This window comes from Apus apus, chromosome 1 (assembly GCF_020740795.1).
Source record: "Apus apus isolate bApuApu2 chromosome 1, bApuApu2.pri.cur, whole genome shotgun sequence".
In the NCBI taxonomy this organism is placed as follows: domain Eukaryota; kingdom Metazoa; phylum Chordata; class Aves; order Apodiformes; family Apodidae; genus Apus; species Apus apus.
This window is the reverse complement of record NC_067282.1, coordinates 156665888-156683686: the sequence shown is the minus strand read 5'-3', so window position 1 is coordinate 156683686 and position 17799 is coordinate 156665888. Positions and strand designations below refer to the sequence as shown.

The window sequence follows — 17799 nt, the reverse complement described above, 5'->3', positions numbered from 1 at the left end:
CATCGTCTGCCCGGCGGGGGGCGACGGGACCCCAGCGGGGGGGGAACAGGAGCCCGGCGGGGGGGGAACAGGAGCCCGGCGGCGACTCACTCCGAGACTCCCTTCTGCGCCAGGCAGACCGAGCCCCCTGGTCGCCCCGGGCAGGCGTCTGCGCACCCCCCGCGCCGCCGGGCACCGAGCGAGGGGGCCAGGAGCTCTTTATGCGGCTGTCAGCGCCGGACAGCCCCACACAAGCAGCCGGCCACCCCTCCACCTCCGGGTCACCCCGAGGAGGCGTCTCCAAGTCCACCCTCCGCGGGCAGAAGGAAGCTCAGTCCCCCCAGCCCAGCGCTAGGCCCAGCGACGCGGGGCCGGGAGCTGCCACCTCCTTCCCGCACACCCCTGAGCCCACCACTGACCTGGAGAGATGCTTCAGGATCTGCTTCTTGATAATCCCCGCCATGGCGTCTGCCGGTCCGCGCCCCTCACGACGACCGGCCGAGAGCGGGGCCGCGCCTCATCCTTCCACCTCCCCCTGCCCGAGGCGGGGAGGCTGCCGGGAGCGGAGCCGCTGCCGCTGCCCCCGCTGGCGCTCACTCCGCACCCGCCGCCATCTTGGATGCAGCATCGCCTAGTGACGGCGGCGGGGGCGGCAACGGGGAGGGCCCGAGCCGCAGCCACCGCCCCGCCCGGCGAGCGGCGGCCCCGGGCAGGAGGAGGCAGGCGGAGGCAGGCGGGGAGGGTCGCCAGCTCCCCTCAGCTCACGGGCCGCCTCGGAAAGGGCCGCCCTCGCTACCCTCCGCAGCCGGGGTCCGTCTCGTCAGCGCCGCTGTCACCTCTCAGCTCCCGCAGCCTCTGCCCGTCCCTGGCATCGCCGCCCGCCTCTCCTCCGCTGTCCTCAGCCAGCTGCTTCTTTCCTCCCTCTTCGGCCTTCCCATCTCCAAAACTCTGTGTCCCTGCCTGTGTTTCCACCCCTCCTGCCGCCTGTGGAGCGCGTCCCCCGTGGGCGCTGCTTCTCCCGCTCCGTTGTGACCAACACCCGTTGTTATGTTTTGTTAAACATCTGTTAGGAAGTGCCACTGAAAGGTGTTACGTGTAACAACGATAAAACTGGATCTAGCATGTAGCAAGAATTACTCGGTAAAATGCATATTACCTGTGTGCATTAATACTTGGCGTTAATACGTGTTTGTAGTGTGGTCTTGACGGCTGGTCTGCAAATCTCTCTTATAGAATAAATACTTAAAATAACTTCTAAGTTGTTCAGATAAAATCCATTACTCTAGCCAATTGAGACATCCTTTTTATACCTCTTATATATGCAGTATTCCTTTGCAGCTATAAAAAGAAACCCTGAAATGTGTTTCCATCTGGGATCCCCAAAATCATTCCAAAATAATAGGCAGAACGAGCAAAAAACCTCAGAAGCAACAAATTCGACTCCGCCACCTATTCTTCCACAGGAAGGTGGGAGAGTTGCTCACATAGCAAGCCCTACCCGCACAGCCACATGCCTTCTCCTGAACTTGATCCTCCCAGCCCAGCTTATAGCCAGGATGGCATTGCTCCTACAGCACCATACAAAAGGAACATGGGCAGATAAAAGAAGAAAAGTTTACTGACATAAACTTACTATTGTATGGCAGTAAATTAATATGTATGTAATATTTTGCTTAACTTGAATTTCTCAGCTATTACTCTAATCCCCAGACTTGTAAAATCAGGTTGTTCCCCATGTCCTTATATTTTGCTGGGTATCTGTGATAACTATAAAACATAAAAGTTATTTTGAGATAATAGCTTATCATGATGTACCAAATTTCCCAGTCAGTTAAAAAGGTATCTTGAAGAACTGAGGATCCTAAGTATACGTATTAACTGGAAAAAGAAAAAAAAATAACAACTGTAAAACTAACAAAATTTTAATATGTGATCTCTGTATGAAGGATGGCTTGCTGGCTCTAGAATATAGTCTAGAGCTGCAGAGGAAAGACATCAGATACTATTTTCTTTGCTTCTCAGATACATAACAAATTAATAATTTACATGCAATGAACCAAAACCCCAGGGATCTTTACATCAGAACTATGAAGCAGTAACAAACAAACAAAAAAAATAGGTCAGGAGATGAACATTTTAAATTGATTTTTCCAGGCATTTAAAAATCAGCCAGTTGTGTAATACTGACCTTGTTAGACTCTTTAAAGAGATTTATAAAGTGAGAATGAGCTGTGTATGAAGCTGACACTTTTTTTCTTGTATTAAAACCTCCCAAGTAGAAAAAATGCTACCAATACCTCGGAAAAATTATGTTTACCATAATGATGGATCAGCTTCTCATCAAATCGGATTTGACAGATGGCCCACTCAGTGGATAAGAGATTGGCTGGATGGCTGCACCCAGAGAGCTGTGGTCAGTGGCTCAATGTCCAAATGGAGGCAGGTGACGAGTGGTGTCCCTCAGGGGTCAGTACTGGGACCAGTGCTGTTTAACATCTTTGCTGGAGACATGGACAGTGAGATGGAGTGTATCCTCAGCAAATTTGCTGGTGATATCAAGCTGTGTGGTGTGGTTGACACCCTAAAGGGAAGGGATGCCATCCAGAGGGACCTTGGCAGGCTGGAGAGGTGGGCCAGTGCCAACCTCATGAAATTCAACAAGGCCAAGTGCAGGGTCCTACACCTGGGTCAGCATAATCCCAGGCACAAATACAGGCTGGGGGCAGAATGTCTGGAGAGCAGTCCTCAGGAGAAGGACTTGGGGGTGGTAGTTGATGAGAAACTCAACATGAGCCGCCAGTGTGCGCTGGAGCCCACAGAGCAGCTGCATCCTGGGCTGCATCAGAAGTGTGGCCAGCAGGGCCAGGGAGCTGATTCTGCCCCTCTGCTCTGCTCTGGTCAGACCCCACCTGGAATACTGTGTACAGTCCTGGTGCCCTCAGCACAAGAAAGACATAGACCTGTTGGAGAGGGTCCAGAGAAGGGCCACCAAGATGATCAAAGGCTGGGAGAAACCTATGAAGACAGGCTGAGAGAGTTGGGGCAGCTCAGCCTAGAGAAGAGAAAGCCCTGGGGAGACCTTATAGCAACCTTCCAGTACTTGAAAGGGGCCTATAGGAAAGCTTGGGAGGGGCTTTTCATCAGAGAAGATAGTGGTAGGACAAGGGGTAATGGTTTTAAACTGAGAGAGGGGAGATTTAGGTTAGATATTAGGAAGAAATTCTTCACTGTAAGGGTGGTGAGGAACTGGAATGGGTTGTCCAGGGAGGTTGTTGATGCCTCATCCCTGGAGGTTTTTAAGGCCAGGTTAGACGAGGTTTTGTGCAACCTGATCTAGTGGTAGGGTTCCCTGCTGATGGCAGGGGGGTGGGAACTTGATGATCTTTAAGGTCCCTTCCAACCTTAATGATTTTATGATTCTATGATTCTAAAAAGAAAATACAAGGGGCAAGGAAAGCAAGACCCATGCTCTGTGTTCCCATTCCAAGTGTCCTGGGATCATAGCTCTGGCACAAAAAAAGGGAAAGTTCAAAGGCTCTTCACTGATGTCAGAATTGGAAATCAGAAATGTTGCTGTCCAGCAGGCTTGATCTGAATCATGACCTCATGTTGCACACTGAATGGAGGACTGAAGGAAACCGCACAGATCAACCCCTCCCCACCCCAGGGACTAAGAAGAGCACATGATAAGGAGCCCAGCTTATCCCTTGCATCAAGCAGAGTATCTGACACTTTAGAGCCTGACACAAATTAATATCAGGATATCTCCAGATTATGTTTATTAAGACTTTGGACTGATTCTCCAAAACAAAGTCACATGCAGGCAGATTAATTTCTGCTAGTATGTTCATGCTAACTAGACCACTGCTACGTGAAAATGGAACTTGATACAAAGTCCCACATACTGACTCCAGCTCTGAACAGGAGAAGGGAACCATTTATGAAGAAACTTGTGAGAATTTCATCAGCTGTCATCTTAATACAATAACCACAAAGAGGAATGAGTGGCTTAGCCTTCCTGACTACTTTGCACTTACGAACATTGCTCAGTGGGCTTTATCTAGCAACCAAGGCTTTTTGCTCTTGTGTCACAGGAGAAAAAAAGAGGTGGCCGTAGTATGATCATCACATGTATTGCTATGGGTCCTGCTGATCTAGACCCTGACCCACCAAATTTCCATCCTGCCTGGTCACTGTGGGACTCTCTGGTGATTCCTGGGCTATGTCTGGCCCTGGTTCACCCCACCAGACCTGATCCTGACCCTGACTTGAAGATTCATTTCTGTGCTTGACCTTGGATCTGCTTCGCCATTACACTTGCCTGATGACCTGGGCTCTGGACTGCCCTCCCTAGACTGCCTGCCTTACTCCCTGGCTGGAGGTGGAAGGACCGGCCCTGGCTGGCAAAGTCCTGCCCTGCTGGCACAATAACCCCCTCAGCTCCTGGTTTATGGAACAGCTGGCACTCATGTCACTGTGAAAGAACCCCACTTATTAGTTTATCTAGCATACTAAACTGATGTCAAAGAATTCTGACTTATATTTATCACAGCTAATTTCTTGGGCCTAGTTGTGAACTCTCTCCATTCAATAGAAGATCCAAGAACCCAAGAATGTAGAGTTTCCCACCAGGCAGTCATGTCATCCACCAGCCTGCCCTTCACTGTCACCTAAATAAAGAAAGGTGCATTGAGTCCTGTTCATGTATACTAAGTCCAAGATAATGCCCCCCATCTCAGGGTCAAAGATGCAACAACTTCTTCCTCAAGGACAAGGTTCTTTGGATGCTCTAAGCAACCTGCAAATTCTGTAGCTGGCTCCATTCAGTCACTCTGAGGCTGCATGTTTCTGCAGAGCAGAGCAAATAAGCACCTGTGTGCTTTTGTGTATGGTGTGCAAATAAATTGAGTTTGACTTTTCATGTGGTCATGTGGAATCCTTAACTGTAAAAGCTGAAATGGAGTAGAGAGAAAAAAAATCCAACCAAAAAAAACAAACCATTACTAGAGCTCCCACAACTTCAGAAACATGAAGGTCACAGAATTAACAACAAAAAAGTTATTTTCCCCTTCAAATAAAGCAGTCAGAAATATAAGTAAAATGTGACTGAAGAAGTTCTGATTTGGTTTCAGTCAGTGCTTTGTTTCCTACTTGCAGAATGAGAAATTTGCCACAGCTTCATATGGACAATGCAAAAGAAAACTGTCTTCAAATGCAGACATCCCAGGCTTCAGTAGACTGATGGAACATTATTAAAAGTTAAAGAGCACTACAAAATACCAATTCTATGCTATTGGAGGGGGCAATGTATATGGTTTGCTGCCATATGGATATTTGACAGTCACATTTATGTGTCCTTGCTATGTTATTGACTTTGTTAGATACTCTATCAACAGAAAGTATTATCAGAAGTGCCATTGCAATATATGGGTGAATAGATAAACTCAATAAATGCCCTCAGTTAGCAAGGACAGTAAATATACCAACTTGAGTTGTGAGAGACTTAAATATTGATGTGTATCAGCCACTACATAAATCTAAGTTAACTGTTAAAGCCTGGCACTTGTCCTGTAGGTGCTAAATATATATATATATATAAGTATTTATATATATATATATAAATTGCTGGAGCTAGTATCTAGGAGAAAGTAAAAATTAAATTCTGGCTTTCACCTTTATTTTCACAAAGGAAAAGATAGCAATAGCTATAATGATTTTTTTGTGTCCAAATTATTCTTCTAGGAACTTTTTATTATTAATAAAAGGGTAATATGTGATTTTAAGAGCAATATTTTATATTTCTCTGTAACACTGTGATTACCTAAAGCATTTGTCACAATTCTATGTTTTGTGTATTTGGGGTTAATTACAAAACCAAAATTTACTATTACTATATCTGTGGGTGGGCAAATAAGGAGAACAACCAACACTTTAAAGTTTTCTTTAAAAGGATCTAGAAACTTCTGAACTGGAAAAAGGCTTTTGCTAATTCCTGTGACCTCTCCTCAAGAAACAAACAATGTATCTGCTAGAGCAGGGATTAAAGATGCTGTCCTTAAGATACTGACAAGCATGTGAAGAGGATTGGTCTCAAATCAGATTGCCCTGAGTTCTGCTGAACATCCTGGGTCCTGGAAAGACATTTGATATTTGCTAGGCTACAGAGTCATCATATGGAGTAGCAGTTATTTTTAGGATCTGATATTTCCAGGTAAGCCAATTGCATACAGATACAAAACTGTAATACACTTCCTGTTTTATTGGATAACAACAAAGACACCAGTGATGGAAAGTAAAACATATAAATAAAGCAAAATCCATCATAAAGACAAGTTTAAGATCATGCACCTGAGAGGACATAACCAAAAAGCCCAGGTCAGGCTCAGCTTTGTGTAGCGTGGGAGCAGCCACTCTGGAAGGGTTCTGGGGGTGCTGCCCAGTGCTTTTCAGGCCACATTGGTGTGCTGTGTCCAGCTCTTATTCCTGCAATTCAAAAAAGATGTAGACAGACAGAAAAGCGTCCAAATGAAGGTGACCAAAGGCTGAAGAACCTGCCCTGCCCTGAAGGAGTTAGGTCATATCTCCTTGAAGAAGGCTCAGGGGGAACCTCATCACAGTATCCCATTACTTAAAAGGCAGCCACAAAGCGTGGAAGCTCTCTCTTCACAAGAAGACAGGGGACAACAGGTACGAGTGGTACTGGGAGAGGTTTCACCCTAATCAAATAATTGTTTTTATAGTGAGAACAGTTAGTCACTGAAACCACCTCCCAGGGCTGTGGTGGAGTCCTCATCACTGGAGGTTTTTGAGATAGTTAGAAAGGGTGTTAAGATCATCTCGTATCAGCTCCCTTTCCCACAGAAGGCTGGAATAGGTGGTCTTTCAAGGTCCCTTCCAGCCTGGCCCGTTTTGTGGTTCTGTGATTCAGTAAGGGTGTGTGGTATTTGACACAGACCTCAGTAGAACAAGAGCAGATCAGTGACAGTGAATACCAATAGCACTGGTTTGTATATTAGTTATAATAAAAGAGTGTTAATTAAAACATGCTTAGAACAACAATAACATAGTTATGGTGGAATTTGAAAAGTCTTCTGCCTTTAACTTTTTAACATTCTTACACAGGAAGGCCCCACTTTGCATGCTTAGTTCTCACACAGGGTGAATTTACAGAATCATAGAATGGTTTGAGTTGGAAGGGACCTTTAAGATCATCTAGTTCCAAACCCCCTGCCATGGGCAGGGACACCTCCCACTAAACCAGGTTGCTCAAAGTTCCATGCAACCTGACCTTGAGCACTTCCAGGGATGAGGCATCCACAGCTTCTCTGGACAACCTGTTCCAGTGTCTCACTACCCTCACAGTCAATAATTTCTTCCTAACATCTAAATCTACTGTCTTTCCACTTAAGACCGTTACCCTTCATCCTCTCACTACAGGCCCTTGTAAAAATCCCCCCCCAGCTTTCCTGTAGCCCCTTCACGTCCTGGAAGTCCACTATGAAGTATCCCCAGAGCCTTCTCTTCTCCAGCCTGAACAGCCCCAACTCTTCCAACCTGTCTTCACAAAAGAAGTGCTCCAGCCCTCTGAAAATCTTCACAGCCGGTCTCTGGACGTCTCTCCCCGTCCCTCTTGTGTCGGGGACTGCAGACCTGCTCACAGTACTGCGGGTGGGGCCTCAGAAGAGCGGAAAAAAAGGGGGAGAATCACCTCCCCTCTACCTTCCCTGATCTCCTTCCTGCCCGATGCGCTGGTTTCCCGTAGGGCGGTAGCCCCGGCACTGACATGGCAGGCACACCCACGTCAAGACCTGCAACCCACCCCAGCACAGGGCCCCCTCAGCAAGGGGGGGGTCTCTCACTTCACACACACCCGAGAAAGGCTCGGGCCCCCTTCCCCGCCCTCTCGCGCCGACTGCCCCGTGCACTCTGCGCCCTTCCCGGGCCGCGCTGGCAGGGCCGCGCTGGCAGGGCAGGGCTGGCCCGGACCGCAGGCCGCCCGGAGCCGCCGGGGGAGCCGCGGCCCGGAGAGGGGCGGCCGGGGGAGGGGCGGCCCGCGCAGGCGCTCTGGGCTCCTCGAGGTGACTCCGCTCCGCCCCCCCCCGCCCCGGTTCCCCGTCGCTTCCGGGTGGCGCCCGACCAATCGCCTCCGCAGCTGCGCCGGCGTCACCGCCGCCACGTGACCGGCGCGCGCCTGGCGGCGGCGGTTCCGCGGCCCTCCTGCGTCCCGTCAGGCAGCGCGCGCTGCTCCTCCGCTCTATGGTAACCATAGAGACCCACGGCGGTGGCGGATCAATACTGGGACGGCGGCGGCCGCGGCGCCGTGGGGAACATGGCGACGCTGGTGCTGGATAACGGCGCCTACAACGCCAAGATCGGCTACAGCCACGCCAACGTCAGGTGAGGGCCCGGGGAGGAGCGGGGCTGGAGGGACGTCCCCTTACCGCTCCGCGGGCAGCCTCTCGGCCCACCTACCCTCCCGCCGGCGCCGGGGCGCACGGGAGGCAGCCCCTCCTCTCCCTCGGCCCCTCACGGAGAGCGGGCCGTCTGCGCGCCTGCGCCGGTGGCGGACAGGCCCGGCCCGGCCCCGCCCCTGCGGCGGGTGCGGGGCCCCGCCCCTGCGGTTTGCGGCGAGCGGCGCGTTGCGGTGTCCGTCACTGCCGAGGAGGGGGGTCGGTCCGCGGGGCGGGAGGTGCCGGAACGCAGGGGAGCCCCGGGCGCCTGCTCTGTTGTGCTGGGGACAGGGGATGTGGGTCAGTGCGGTGTGCGGGGGGGTCTGTGTTGGTTTTCCGAAACGTGCCTCGTCTGCACTGGAGGGGTTAGAAATTAGAAATTTCCCTTGTAACTTTCTCCAATAAACTGATTGAAACCAAAACACAGCAGCAAAAATGTTACTGATAGTATACGAGTTACGAAGGAGTGTAAAGACAATTATTGATTCATAAAATGATATATATGAAACTTCCCAATCTTTTCCAGCGTTATTCCCAACTGTCAGTTCAGATCAAAGACGGCACGCTTGAAAACCTTTACAGCAAATCAACTGGATGAAATTAAAGATCCTTCTGGTCTGTTTTATATCCTCCCCTTTCAGAAAGTAAGTGAGATGCCTTGAGTTTAACATTATGGCCAGATGTAAATTGGTGTTTTAAGGAATACGTTTCCTACAATGTGCCCCAACTGCAGGGTTGTATGTAGGTTGTACGTATACAAGAGTCAAGTTCAGCAGTGTTAAGTTTAACAATCAGTCATACAATCAGATATTTAAAAAGATCTCTGAGTCCAACTGTTAACCCAGCACTGCCAAGTCCACTGCTAAACCATGTCCACCACATCTGCGTGGCTTTTAAATATCTCCAGGGATGGTGACTCAATGAATTCCCAGGGCAGCCTGTTCCAGGGCCTGACAACCTTTTCACTGAAGAAATCTTTCCTAATATCCAATCTAAACCTCCTTGGGCTCAACTTGAACCTGTTTTGTCTCATCCTGTCACTTGTTACTTGGTGAAAAAGACTGACACCCACCTCACTACAACCTCATTTCAGGTGGTTGTAGAGAGTGATAAGGTCTCCCCTTAGCCTCATCTTCTCTGGGCTAAACAACTCCCATACCCTCAGATGCTCCTCAGAAGCATTGTTTTCTAGACCCTTCACCAGCTTTGTTGCCCTTCTTTGGACACGCTCCTGTACTTCAATGTCCTTGTAGTGAGGGGCCTAAAACTGAATTGATCTTCTCATTCAGATCACCAATAAAGATGTTAAACAGAACTGGCCCCAGTACTGGAGCCCTGGGGAACAAGACTTGTCACCAGCTGCCAACTGGATTTAACTCCATTCACCATCATTCTCTGGGCCCAGCCATCCAGCTAGTGCTTTACCCAGTGAAATCTATGCCCATCCAAGGCAAGAGCAGACAGTTTCTCCAAGAGAATGCTATGGGAAACAGCGTCAAAGGCTTTACTGAAGTCCATGTAGGCAACCTTCACAGCCTTTATCTCATCCACTAACTGGGTAACCTTGTCATAGGAGGTCAGGTTACTCGGTCTTTCATAAATCCATGCTGACTGGGGCTGATCACCTCGTTATGTACATTATGTACATGCCACAAGATGGCACTAAGGATGATCTGCTCCATAACCTCCACTGGCACAGAGGTCAGATTGACAGGCTTCTGTCAAAGAGAAGAATGTATATAGGAAACACAATTTACATAGTTTTTGTGGTATAGTAATTAACATATGGATGGGGAGTATTTGTAGCATTCTTTATCCTATGTAACGTACTCCTTGGCATAGAAATGTGAATTTAGATGGTTTTACTCTCAATTTTTTTATATTACCATTCTGTCAATCACTTGACATTTTTGATATCTAGTGACTTTTTTAAAGTATGATTTTATTTTTTAAATAGTGTAATTTATTTTTTTTTCTAAATTCCTATAGGGTTACTTGGTGAACTGGGATGTCCAGAGACAGGTTTGGGATTATCTTTTTGGAAAAGAAATGTATCAAGTAAGAGGCTTTTTTTAATTACAGATCTTGTGTAGCTTATATACTGACTAATGGAATTAACCTAAGTACATCAAATATTAAATAGAACTGGTGAGTTTATTGTCCTCTTTGAAAGTGCCTTCAATTAGAAATCATAGGGATTTATTTTTACAAATTGAAGAATATTTTTATGTCAAGCTTTGGTGTAGGAATAAAAAAATATTTAAGTTGTTCAGTCATGTGTGTATTCATACTGAGTTTGGTTCACATGTTAAGAAATTCATATCAATATAATTACAGTTTAAATTAGTAAATAATAATAATAATAATTACAGACAGAATGTGGTTTAGAGATCAAGAAATCATTGATGTAAAAGAGTGATGTGCTGGGTCAGTAGGCCGAAAGACACACCCATTAAGTAACCACCTTTGGATAACCATTTCCTGCCTATGAGTAGGTTGAATGTATAAAAAATATAAATAGCTGATACTTAATTTTTCTTATTTAGCACAGAAATTTGATTTAGCATAAGAAGTGTAGTAAGGCTTCCCTTATAATTTTTCTTTTAAAAAGGTATTGTTAGGTATTAGGAAAGTTTTTTATTTTTAATAACACCTAGGAGGCAGAATTGTCCTAAGAATGAAAGTACACCTCAAAATAGCATAGTCTCCATACAGAAAAATATACAGTGTTGGCTTTTGATACTTAGTTTTCATTTTAGTTTTGGAACTAGATTCAATTTAGTCATGGTTTTGAGGAATATTGTTTATTCTTTTTAATGAGTGAAGGCTTCAGAGAGATACAGCTGGTAATGTGTTTTAGGGCTGTATCCAGTTATGACTGAAGTAACCTCTCTGAAGTCCTCTCTAAAGGAGTTTGAGAGATCAGTAAATGGGGAACGTCCAGAATCTTTTGCTGACCTCTGGGTTGCTGACCCAGAGGTCACTGGGAGTTTTATTGCTGATTCTGCTTTGCACAGGGCTTAATCTTTGGTTATTACATAGTAATTTTGTGATGCAAGTGCTGGGCTGTTAAAGAGACTTTTCCTTTCTGTAATTGACACCATTAGTGTAAAGTATGTTGTGTTAGTATCGTATAGTTCCTCTGTGGATGTGTCTTCAAAATGCTGGATAACAATTTTTAAGGGCGGCAACAGGAACAGAATAGGTATGAGGGTGTTCCCTTCTGGTATGTTTTACCCACTAATTTGATAAGGTTGTATCACTGCTCATGAAGGCTTAAAAAACTCCCTAAAACTTCCAAAGCCTAGCTTCCACAAACAGATGCAGCAAGTGCCAGTCATGTCTTCAGATGTACATGATCTGCAGCTGCTGCAAGATATGGTAATTGAGTATTAATTGCTAAGTTTTGTATAATAACAATCTTGATGTATTTTTCGTAGGTGGATTTTGTAGATACCAATATTATTATTACCGAACCTTATTTTAACTTCAGTTCAATACAAGAGTCCATGAATGAAATCCTATTTGAAGAATACCAATTTCAAGCAGTTCTTAGAGTAAACGGTGAGTCTGTCTCCTTCTACTTCACATTTATTATTTATGTATTTTGAAGTTTAACCTTGAAAATAAATAAATAAATGCATATGCACACATGTATATACTAAAGAGTTTCATGGTATATAAATAAAGGAAATCTGAGGAGAGTCAGGGTGATGGATGGGTATCGAGACAGGATAGCATTTGAGAAAGTCTGCTAAAGCAGACCTTGATAGCTTTCCCTTTTTTTGGGGTGTGGTGGTAGTTTTTTTGTTTGGTTTTGTTCTGTATTAGCAAGTAAAATGCAGAATTACAATAATGTAATGTATCTTAGAGGGAATATGTAAATAATATCACAAACCTTCCTAAAGATGATTGATCATAGAATACTCCTTCAGATAGGTTTGATAAATTGTGGTCTGATCAGTTGGCTTGGACTTAAGGAACTTAACGTGGACTGGAATTCTTGAGGAAGAATAATGGGGGCATACACAATATCTAATTTTATCCACTATCAAAATGAATTCATGTGTTGGCTGTAGTATTATGTATCAAGGTCTTGGAAGTCTTCTAAGGCATTTAAAATATGAAGCAAGTACATTTGCATAGCAATATAAATTCTAAAAGTGCATGTTCAAATAAAAATTGAATGAAGCTTTCTCTCCTTCAGCTGGAGCTCTTAGTGCACACAGGTATTTCCGGGATAATCCATCTGAGCTATGTTGTATCATTGTGGATAGTGGATACTCTTTCACACACATTGTACCTTATTGTAGAAGTAAAAAGAAGAAAGAGGCAATCATCAGGTAAACTGGTATATATTTTCTAGACAAATTGCTTGCTATGCCTGAAGTTAATAATGACAGAATTCCTCGTGTGTTACTCCTTTTCTGTAGGATTAATGTTGGAGGAAAGCTCTTAACCAACCATTTGAAGGAGATCATCTCTTACAGGTAAAACATGCTGATCATCTCTCGAGACCTGGTATGAAATGAGTTAGAAATTTGTGGTGATATTCTTACTGGTTCTGTGAATTTTAAATTAAGTTTTGTTTGAAGGAGAAGGGAATGTTTGTCTGTCATAATCTGCTACTTGCCATTTTGAGCTTAAGATGAATTAAGATGAGTATAAGCCATTAGTTTTTAAGTGCCAGCACTTGAAGTTGCTGAGGTTACCTGTGTGCTCACAATTATACAAGACCTTACATATTTTCTGATATGTCTCAGTAGACCATCAGTCAGTTTGCTGATTCTGTCAATGTCACCAAAAAAAAAAATCAACAGGATCAGCTTTTTGTTAGGATCCTGTAGTTTGGAGCTTTATCTAGTAAAAGGTCTTTGACAGTAGAACTAATTGCAGGATTATGGCTATACTTGCTATGAAAACAAATGCAAATGCAGGTAGGTGTTTGCTTTTTTTGAACTGTGAATTATGAAAATACTAAACTCCAGTAGGTCAGGAATGCTTTTGTAAATTGAATACAAGTGTTAGATATTGAGACAGTACCTTTCTGCTATTTGAAAAGTATGGTTGCTCATCTCCAGTGGAAAACCGGACAGGTAATGCTGATACTTACTCTCAAACTTCTGTGTTTTGTTTTTCATAGGCAGCTACATGTTATGGATGAAACACATGTAATTAATCAAGTGAAAGAAGATGTGTGTTATGTTTCTCAAAACTTTTACAAGGACATGGACATTGCCAAGTATGTATACAATGGTACTCAATGTGAAAGTTGGTATTTCTGTTAATTCTATTTGTACAAATAAAACCATACTGTTAATTGGAAAATTGTCCAGTTTAGTCAAAGGAAGTCTTGTCAGCATAAAATAGTTGGGATTTAGAACTTGTTCTTTATTCTATTGTATTTTACATTCTTCTTTTTCAGATTGAAAGGAGAGGAAAATACTGTAATGGTAGATTACGTTTTGCCAGACTTCAGCACAATCAAAAAAGGATTTTGTAAGGTAATGATAGTATGTGTTTTGAAGTATTTATTTGACTGTTGCCCTGCACAAGTCTAGTAGAGAGGATAAAAATACTTTTTTTTTCCCTAATGCTTTATTTTTACTTATTTTTGTACTATGCATTAATTGGTAAAGTTTAGGAAGTTGAGATGAAAATTACATACTGTTTTTCCAGCATTTTATGTTCTGTTATTTAATACTTGTAGCTTTATGTACTTGTGCTCTGTAATACAACCTATCCATGTAATTATTGTTTGTTTGTTTGTTTTTAAAGTTAAGCTGGAAAATGTTTTCTCTGCTTTGTTACATTCTTGTAAGCTACTCTGTATTTCATTTAAATATCCTAAGAGGTAGAAAGTTCCAAGTCGTGTTACAGAAGAGCTTGAAAAGTCTTCATACTAATGAAGAGAATTAAACAATTTTTTTCTTATTTACCAAGTTCATCATAGTTTCAAAAGCAGTCCCAATATTTTAAGTCCACCCTTGTGCGTACTTATTTTCCTTCAAGGAAACCAACAGTTGATAAGAGCAAAGTCACTTCGGATTTAATACCATACCTTAAAAGATTTGTTGATAATATAGCTTAACATAGAATACATTGCTTGTCTCTGCAGTATATGGAAAAGGTAAGCTGAATATCTTTTCTTAAACAGTGACTACTATTAATGTCTTTAATTTAGCCAAGAGAAGAGATGGTGCTGAGTGGAAAATACAAGACTGGTGAGCAGACACTTCGTCTAACAAATGAAAGATTTGCAGTTCCAGAAATACTGTTCCATCCTTCTGATATTGGTATTCAAGAGATGGGAATTCCTGAAGCCATTGTTTATTCTATTCAGAATCTACCAGAAGGTACAACCTAGAAGTATTTTGAAAAGTGGGGGAAGCATGGTGGTGGTGTTATTTTGGGGCTTTTGGGTATTTTTTAGTTTTTGGTGTGGGTTTTTTTTTAAAGCATCCCAAGTGTCTTGTCAGTACTCTCAATATGCCAGTTATTAAGTTGCCATGAACTGTTCTGTTTTCTGGTGTGTGTCATATACTCTAGAATTAATTGTCTACAAGATCCTCTGCTAGGCAAACACAGTTTTGTGGTGATTGATTTATTGGGTTCTACTCTTTTTTTCAGTTAATTGCTGTAGACGTATTTCTTACAATCTTTTTCTAACATGACCTATCTGTTTTGGATGCCAATGATGGAATATACTTGAAATTCCTTTTAGTTGTGTTAAAAGTATCTTTCTTCAGAAGAGAAAACAAACTCAGGAGATAAATGAAACTGACCTAACTCAGCAATTTAAGGATTAAAGTATAAAACCTTTCTGACTCTGTGTTTCTCAGAAATAATAGTAATGCTTTCATTTTATAGATGATGTATATGAAAGTAATGTTATTACTACAAATATGACTTCCATAGGTTTTATGATACCACATAAGTATGGCAGCATTGAGGCTTTTATTCTGTACTCTTTAAAAAATTGTATCATTTAAAATCCCCTTCAAAAGGGAATTGTGTTAGCAGACCTGAAATGTAATAGACAATATAAGAAAACAGTAGTTATCAAAGCCAAATTCTACAAATCACAAAGAACAGGAGGTAATTTATGAGTTTCTTGCATTTCCCAATGCAGCTATTTAACCAATGTGATAATTAAATTATAATTAAATTATTGTATGCATATTTCTTACTTCTGTTCCACTTCATAACAAAATTGGGGGAAAAAAGCCTTTCATCTCTAAATAGATATTCAGTCTCTAACTACAGATTGTTCATTTCACAGAAATGCAGCCTCATTTTTTCAAGAACATAGTTCTGACTGGGGGAAACACCCTTTTTCCAGGCTTCAGAGATAGAGTTTATTCTGAAGTTCGATGTCTTACTCCAACTGATTATGATGTTTCTGTTGTTCTTCCTGAAAAGTAAGTTTTAAACTGTACAGAGCAAGCTTTGTCCTTCTAGCAGAACAAACTATAAAGTAGGATTTATTTTGCTGATTAAAAAGACAGATGGAGTAAAGGGGTTAATTTAAATATCAGGTGAACAAGAAGGGGTATGTTAAATCACTGTATTTTCAGACAAATCAAATAAATTAGAGAACATCTGATTCCCCTGCACTTAGAATAATAAAGTTAAGCATGTAAGTGTTTTCAGGATCAATCTTTTTATTGTAAACAGACAAATAAGACTGTATTGTCATTAAGTGGATACACAGGTAGGCAAGATTAGAGTTTAGTCTTCTACTTAGAAGAATTTTCAGCATCTGAGTACCACCATGTTATTATTAACGTAGCCACTTCAGCAATTTGGAAGGGGTAGTAGTAACACCTTTGCAGAGAGACAATATACAGCTGAAACAAAACAAGTATATCCTGAAAGTACAAAAAATCTTTGTTGTTGTAAAAGTATTATTAATGAGTATTTTTACATATTATTAAAGAGTCATGTGTGCAAAGTAAATACAAAGACATCTCCGCTTCCAGCCCGCTTACCTCCAAAGAGGCACTTGCTTTTTATAAAAAGCAAAGTCAGTTAGCCCTGCTAAAATATCAAACTTTGTCTAATAACTTGTCTGGAGCTGGATGGTTTGATTTAGCAATCAAAAATACTTTTTTAAATAGGTATGGTTAAGTAAAAAGTCTTGGAAATCATCACTGCATACTTCCATTGAAAATAAACATACACCTGAGTGACAGTAACTTTGTTCATTTTTCAGCCCCATTACTTATTCTTGGGAAGGTGGGAAGCTCATCTCTGAAAATGATGATTTTGAAGACATGGTAGTAACTAGAGAAGATTATGAAGAACATGGACACAATATCTGTGAAGAGAAATTTGATATATAGATACTGTGGTTGGATACATTGTTTTTTCATTGTTTTATGCCCAATGGAACTCTGAACTGCAACCTGTTGTCTGTCAGTTAGGATTGTGTTTTAGCTTTCCTGTATTTAAGTGGGTTGGGAAAAATTAATTTTCAGAGTTTAAAAATATAAAGTTTTACAAGCCTAATACTATGAAATAATATGTTCATTGTAATTTCATTCTGTTCTCATCTTTTACTGATAGCTACATTGTATTCTTACTGCAGAAAACCTCTATGCATGAGGCAATAAAGATACTGAATGCTTGTACTGGTGTGATGCTAATACCTAGTGATAAGTCAAGATTTAGTTTTTTTCCAGATGAATGGACATGAAACACATCTCAAAAGAGCCCTTTTAATTGGATTGGTGATATTCACTGCTCACAGATTTGCAGGAGTATCCTGTTCTCAGCTGAAGTCTCATTCCTTCTATTGTCTGCCCTTACATAAAACCAGTAGGCATTCTTATGCTGTACACTTGCCTGGCTTGGAACAAAGAGCACTGAATATCCTGGGCAGCTGATGGCTGGGATCAAGCAGAGGCTTCACTGGATTTCATGCCCTGCCAGTGGTCCTTGACAAGCACTACTATCACCTTTTGAAAAATGGTTCTTTGTGATGATCTGTTACCCAAGGGTGCTGGATGTAGTTCAGCTGTCAGAGCTGTGAACGGGGGAAATAAAGGTGTTAACAGCACCAGCCCCTGAACTCACTGATAGCATTAAGATACAGAGCTATCCTCATCTCTGGCTTCCATTTCTCTGCTTCAGATATATACATAGAGTCACAGCCATGTTGTTCTGCTCAACATTTCAGATTCTCATGAGCTCCTGTTGCTACCCAGAGGTAGCCTTATTGTTGCCTTATTGCATAAGGGCAATATAGAAGAGAAGCCAACACTACTGAGAATGGGAGACCTTGATGATGAGCTGCCCCGATTAAATAGTTCTGAGATTTTTCTTCTTGAATATTTATTTTTTACTCCTGACTGCCAGCTCATGGTGG

At 42.7% G+C, this 17799-nt stretch overlaps 2 protein-coding genes and 1 long non-coding RNA gene across 6 annotated transcripts in view; 1 reads left to right on the top strand and 2 right to left on the bottom strand.

Annotated features, from left to right (window-relative positions):
- Positions 1-613, bottom strand: part of BLTP3B (bridge-like lipid transfer protein family member 3B) — a 58887-nt gene extending 58274 nt beyond the window's left edge. For all 3 annotated transcript variants that reach the window (XM_051616435.1, XM_051616426.1, XM_051616445.1), the window contains exon 1: positions 399-613. Coding sequence is in view for 2 of the 3 variants with exons in the window: in XM_051616426.1 (XP_051472386.1) it covers positions 399-442 (44 nt within the window). In the remaining variant the exon portion in view is untranslated. The remainder of the gene's footprint in view (positions 1-398) is intronic.
- Positions 614-6218: 5605 nt separating this feature from the next.
- LOC127387490 (uncharacterized) lies at positions 6219-7998 on the bottom strand. The gene is made up of 2 exons (XR_007890150.1): positions 7534-7998; positions 6219-6462 (listed from the first exon to the last, which is right to left on the bottom strand). It is a non-coding gene; the product is annotated as an uncharacterized LOC127387490 (long non-coding RNA).
- A 155-nt stretch (positions 7999-8153) lies between these two features.
- ACTR6 (actin related protein 6) lies at positions 8154-17062 on the top strand. Of its 2 annotated transcripts, XM_051616997.1 has the most exons (11): positions 8154-8376; positions 8956-9073; positions 10419-10487; positions 11870-11993; positions 12637-12772; positions 12863-12919; positions 13573-13671; positions 13855-13933; positions 14614-14785; positions 15712-15850; positions 16645-17062. In XM_051616997.1, exons 1-11 carry the CDS (start codon positions 8309-8311, stop codon positions 16772-16774), a joined length of 1191 nt encoding a protein of 396 aa, XP_051472957.1. In that variant the 5' UTR covers positions 8154-8308; the 3' UTR covers positions 16775-17062. The 2 variants fall into 2 exon arrangements, with proteins under 2 accessions (XP_051472957.1, XP_051472964.1); XM_051617004.1 differs by lacking the exon at positions 10419-10487 and having other exon boundaries at positions 8160-8376.
- Positions 17063-17799: the final 737 nt, after the last annotated feature.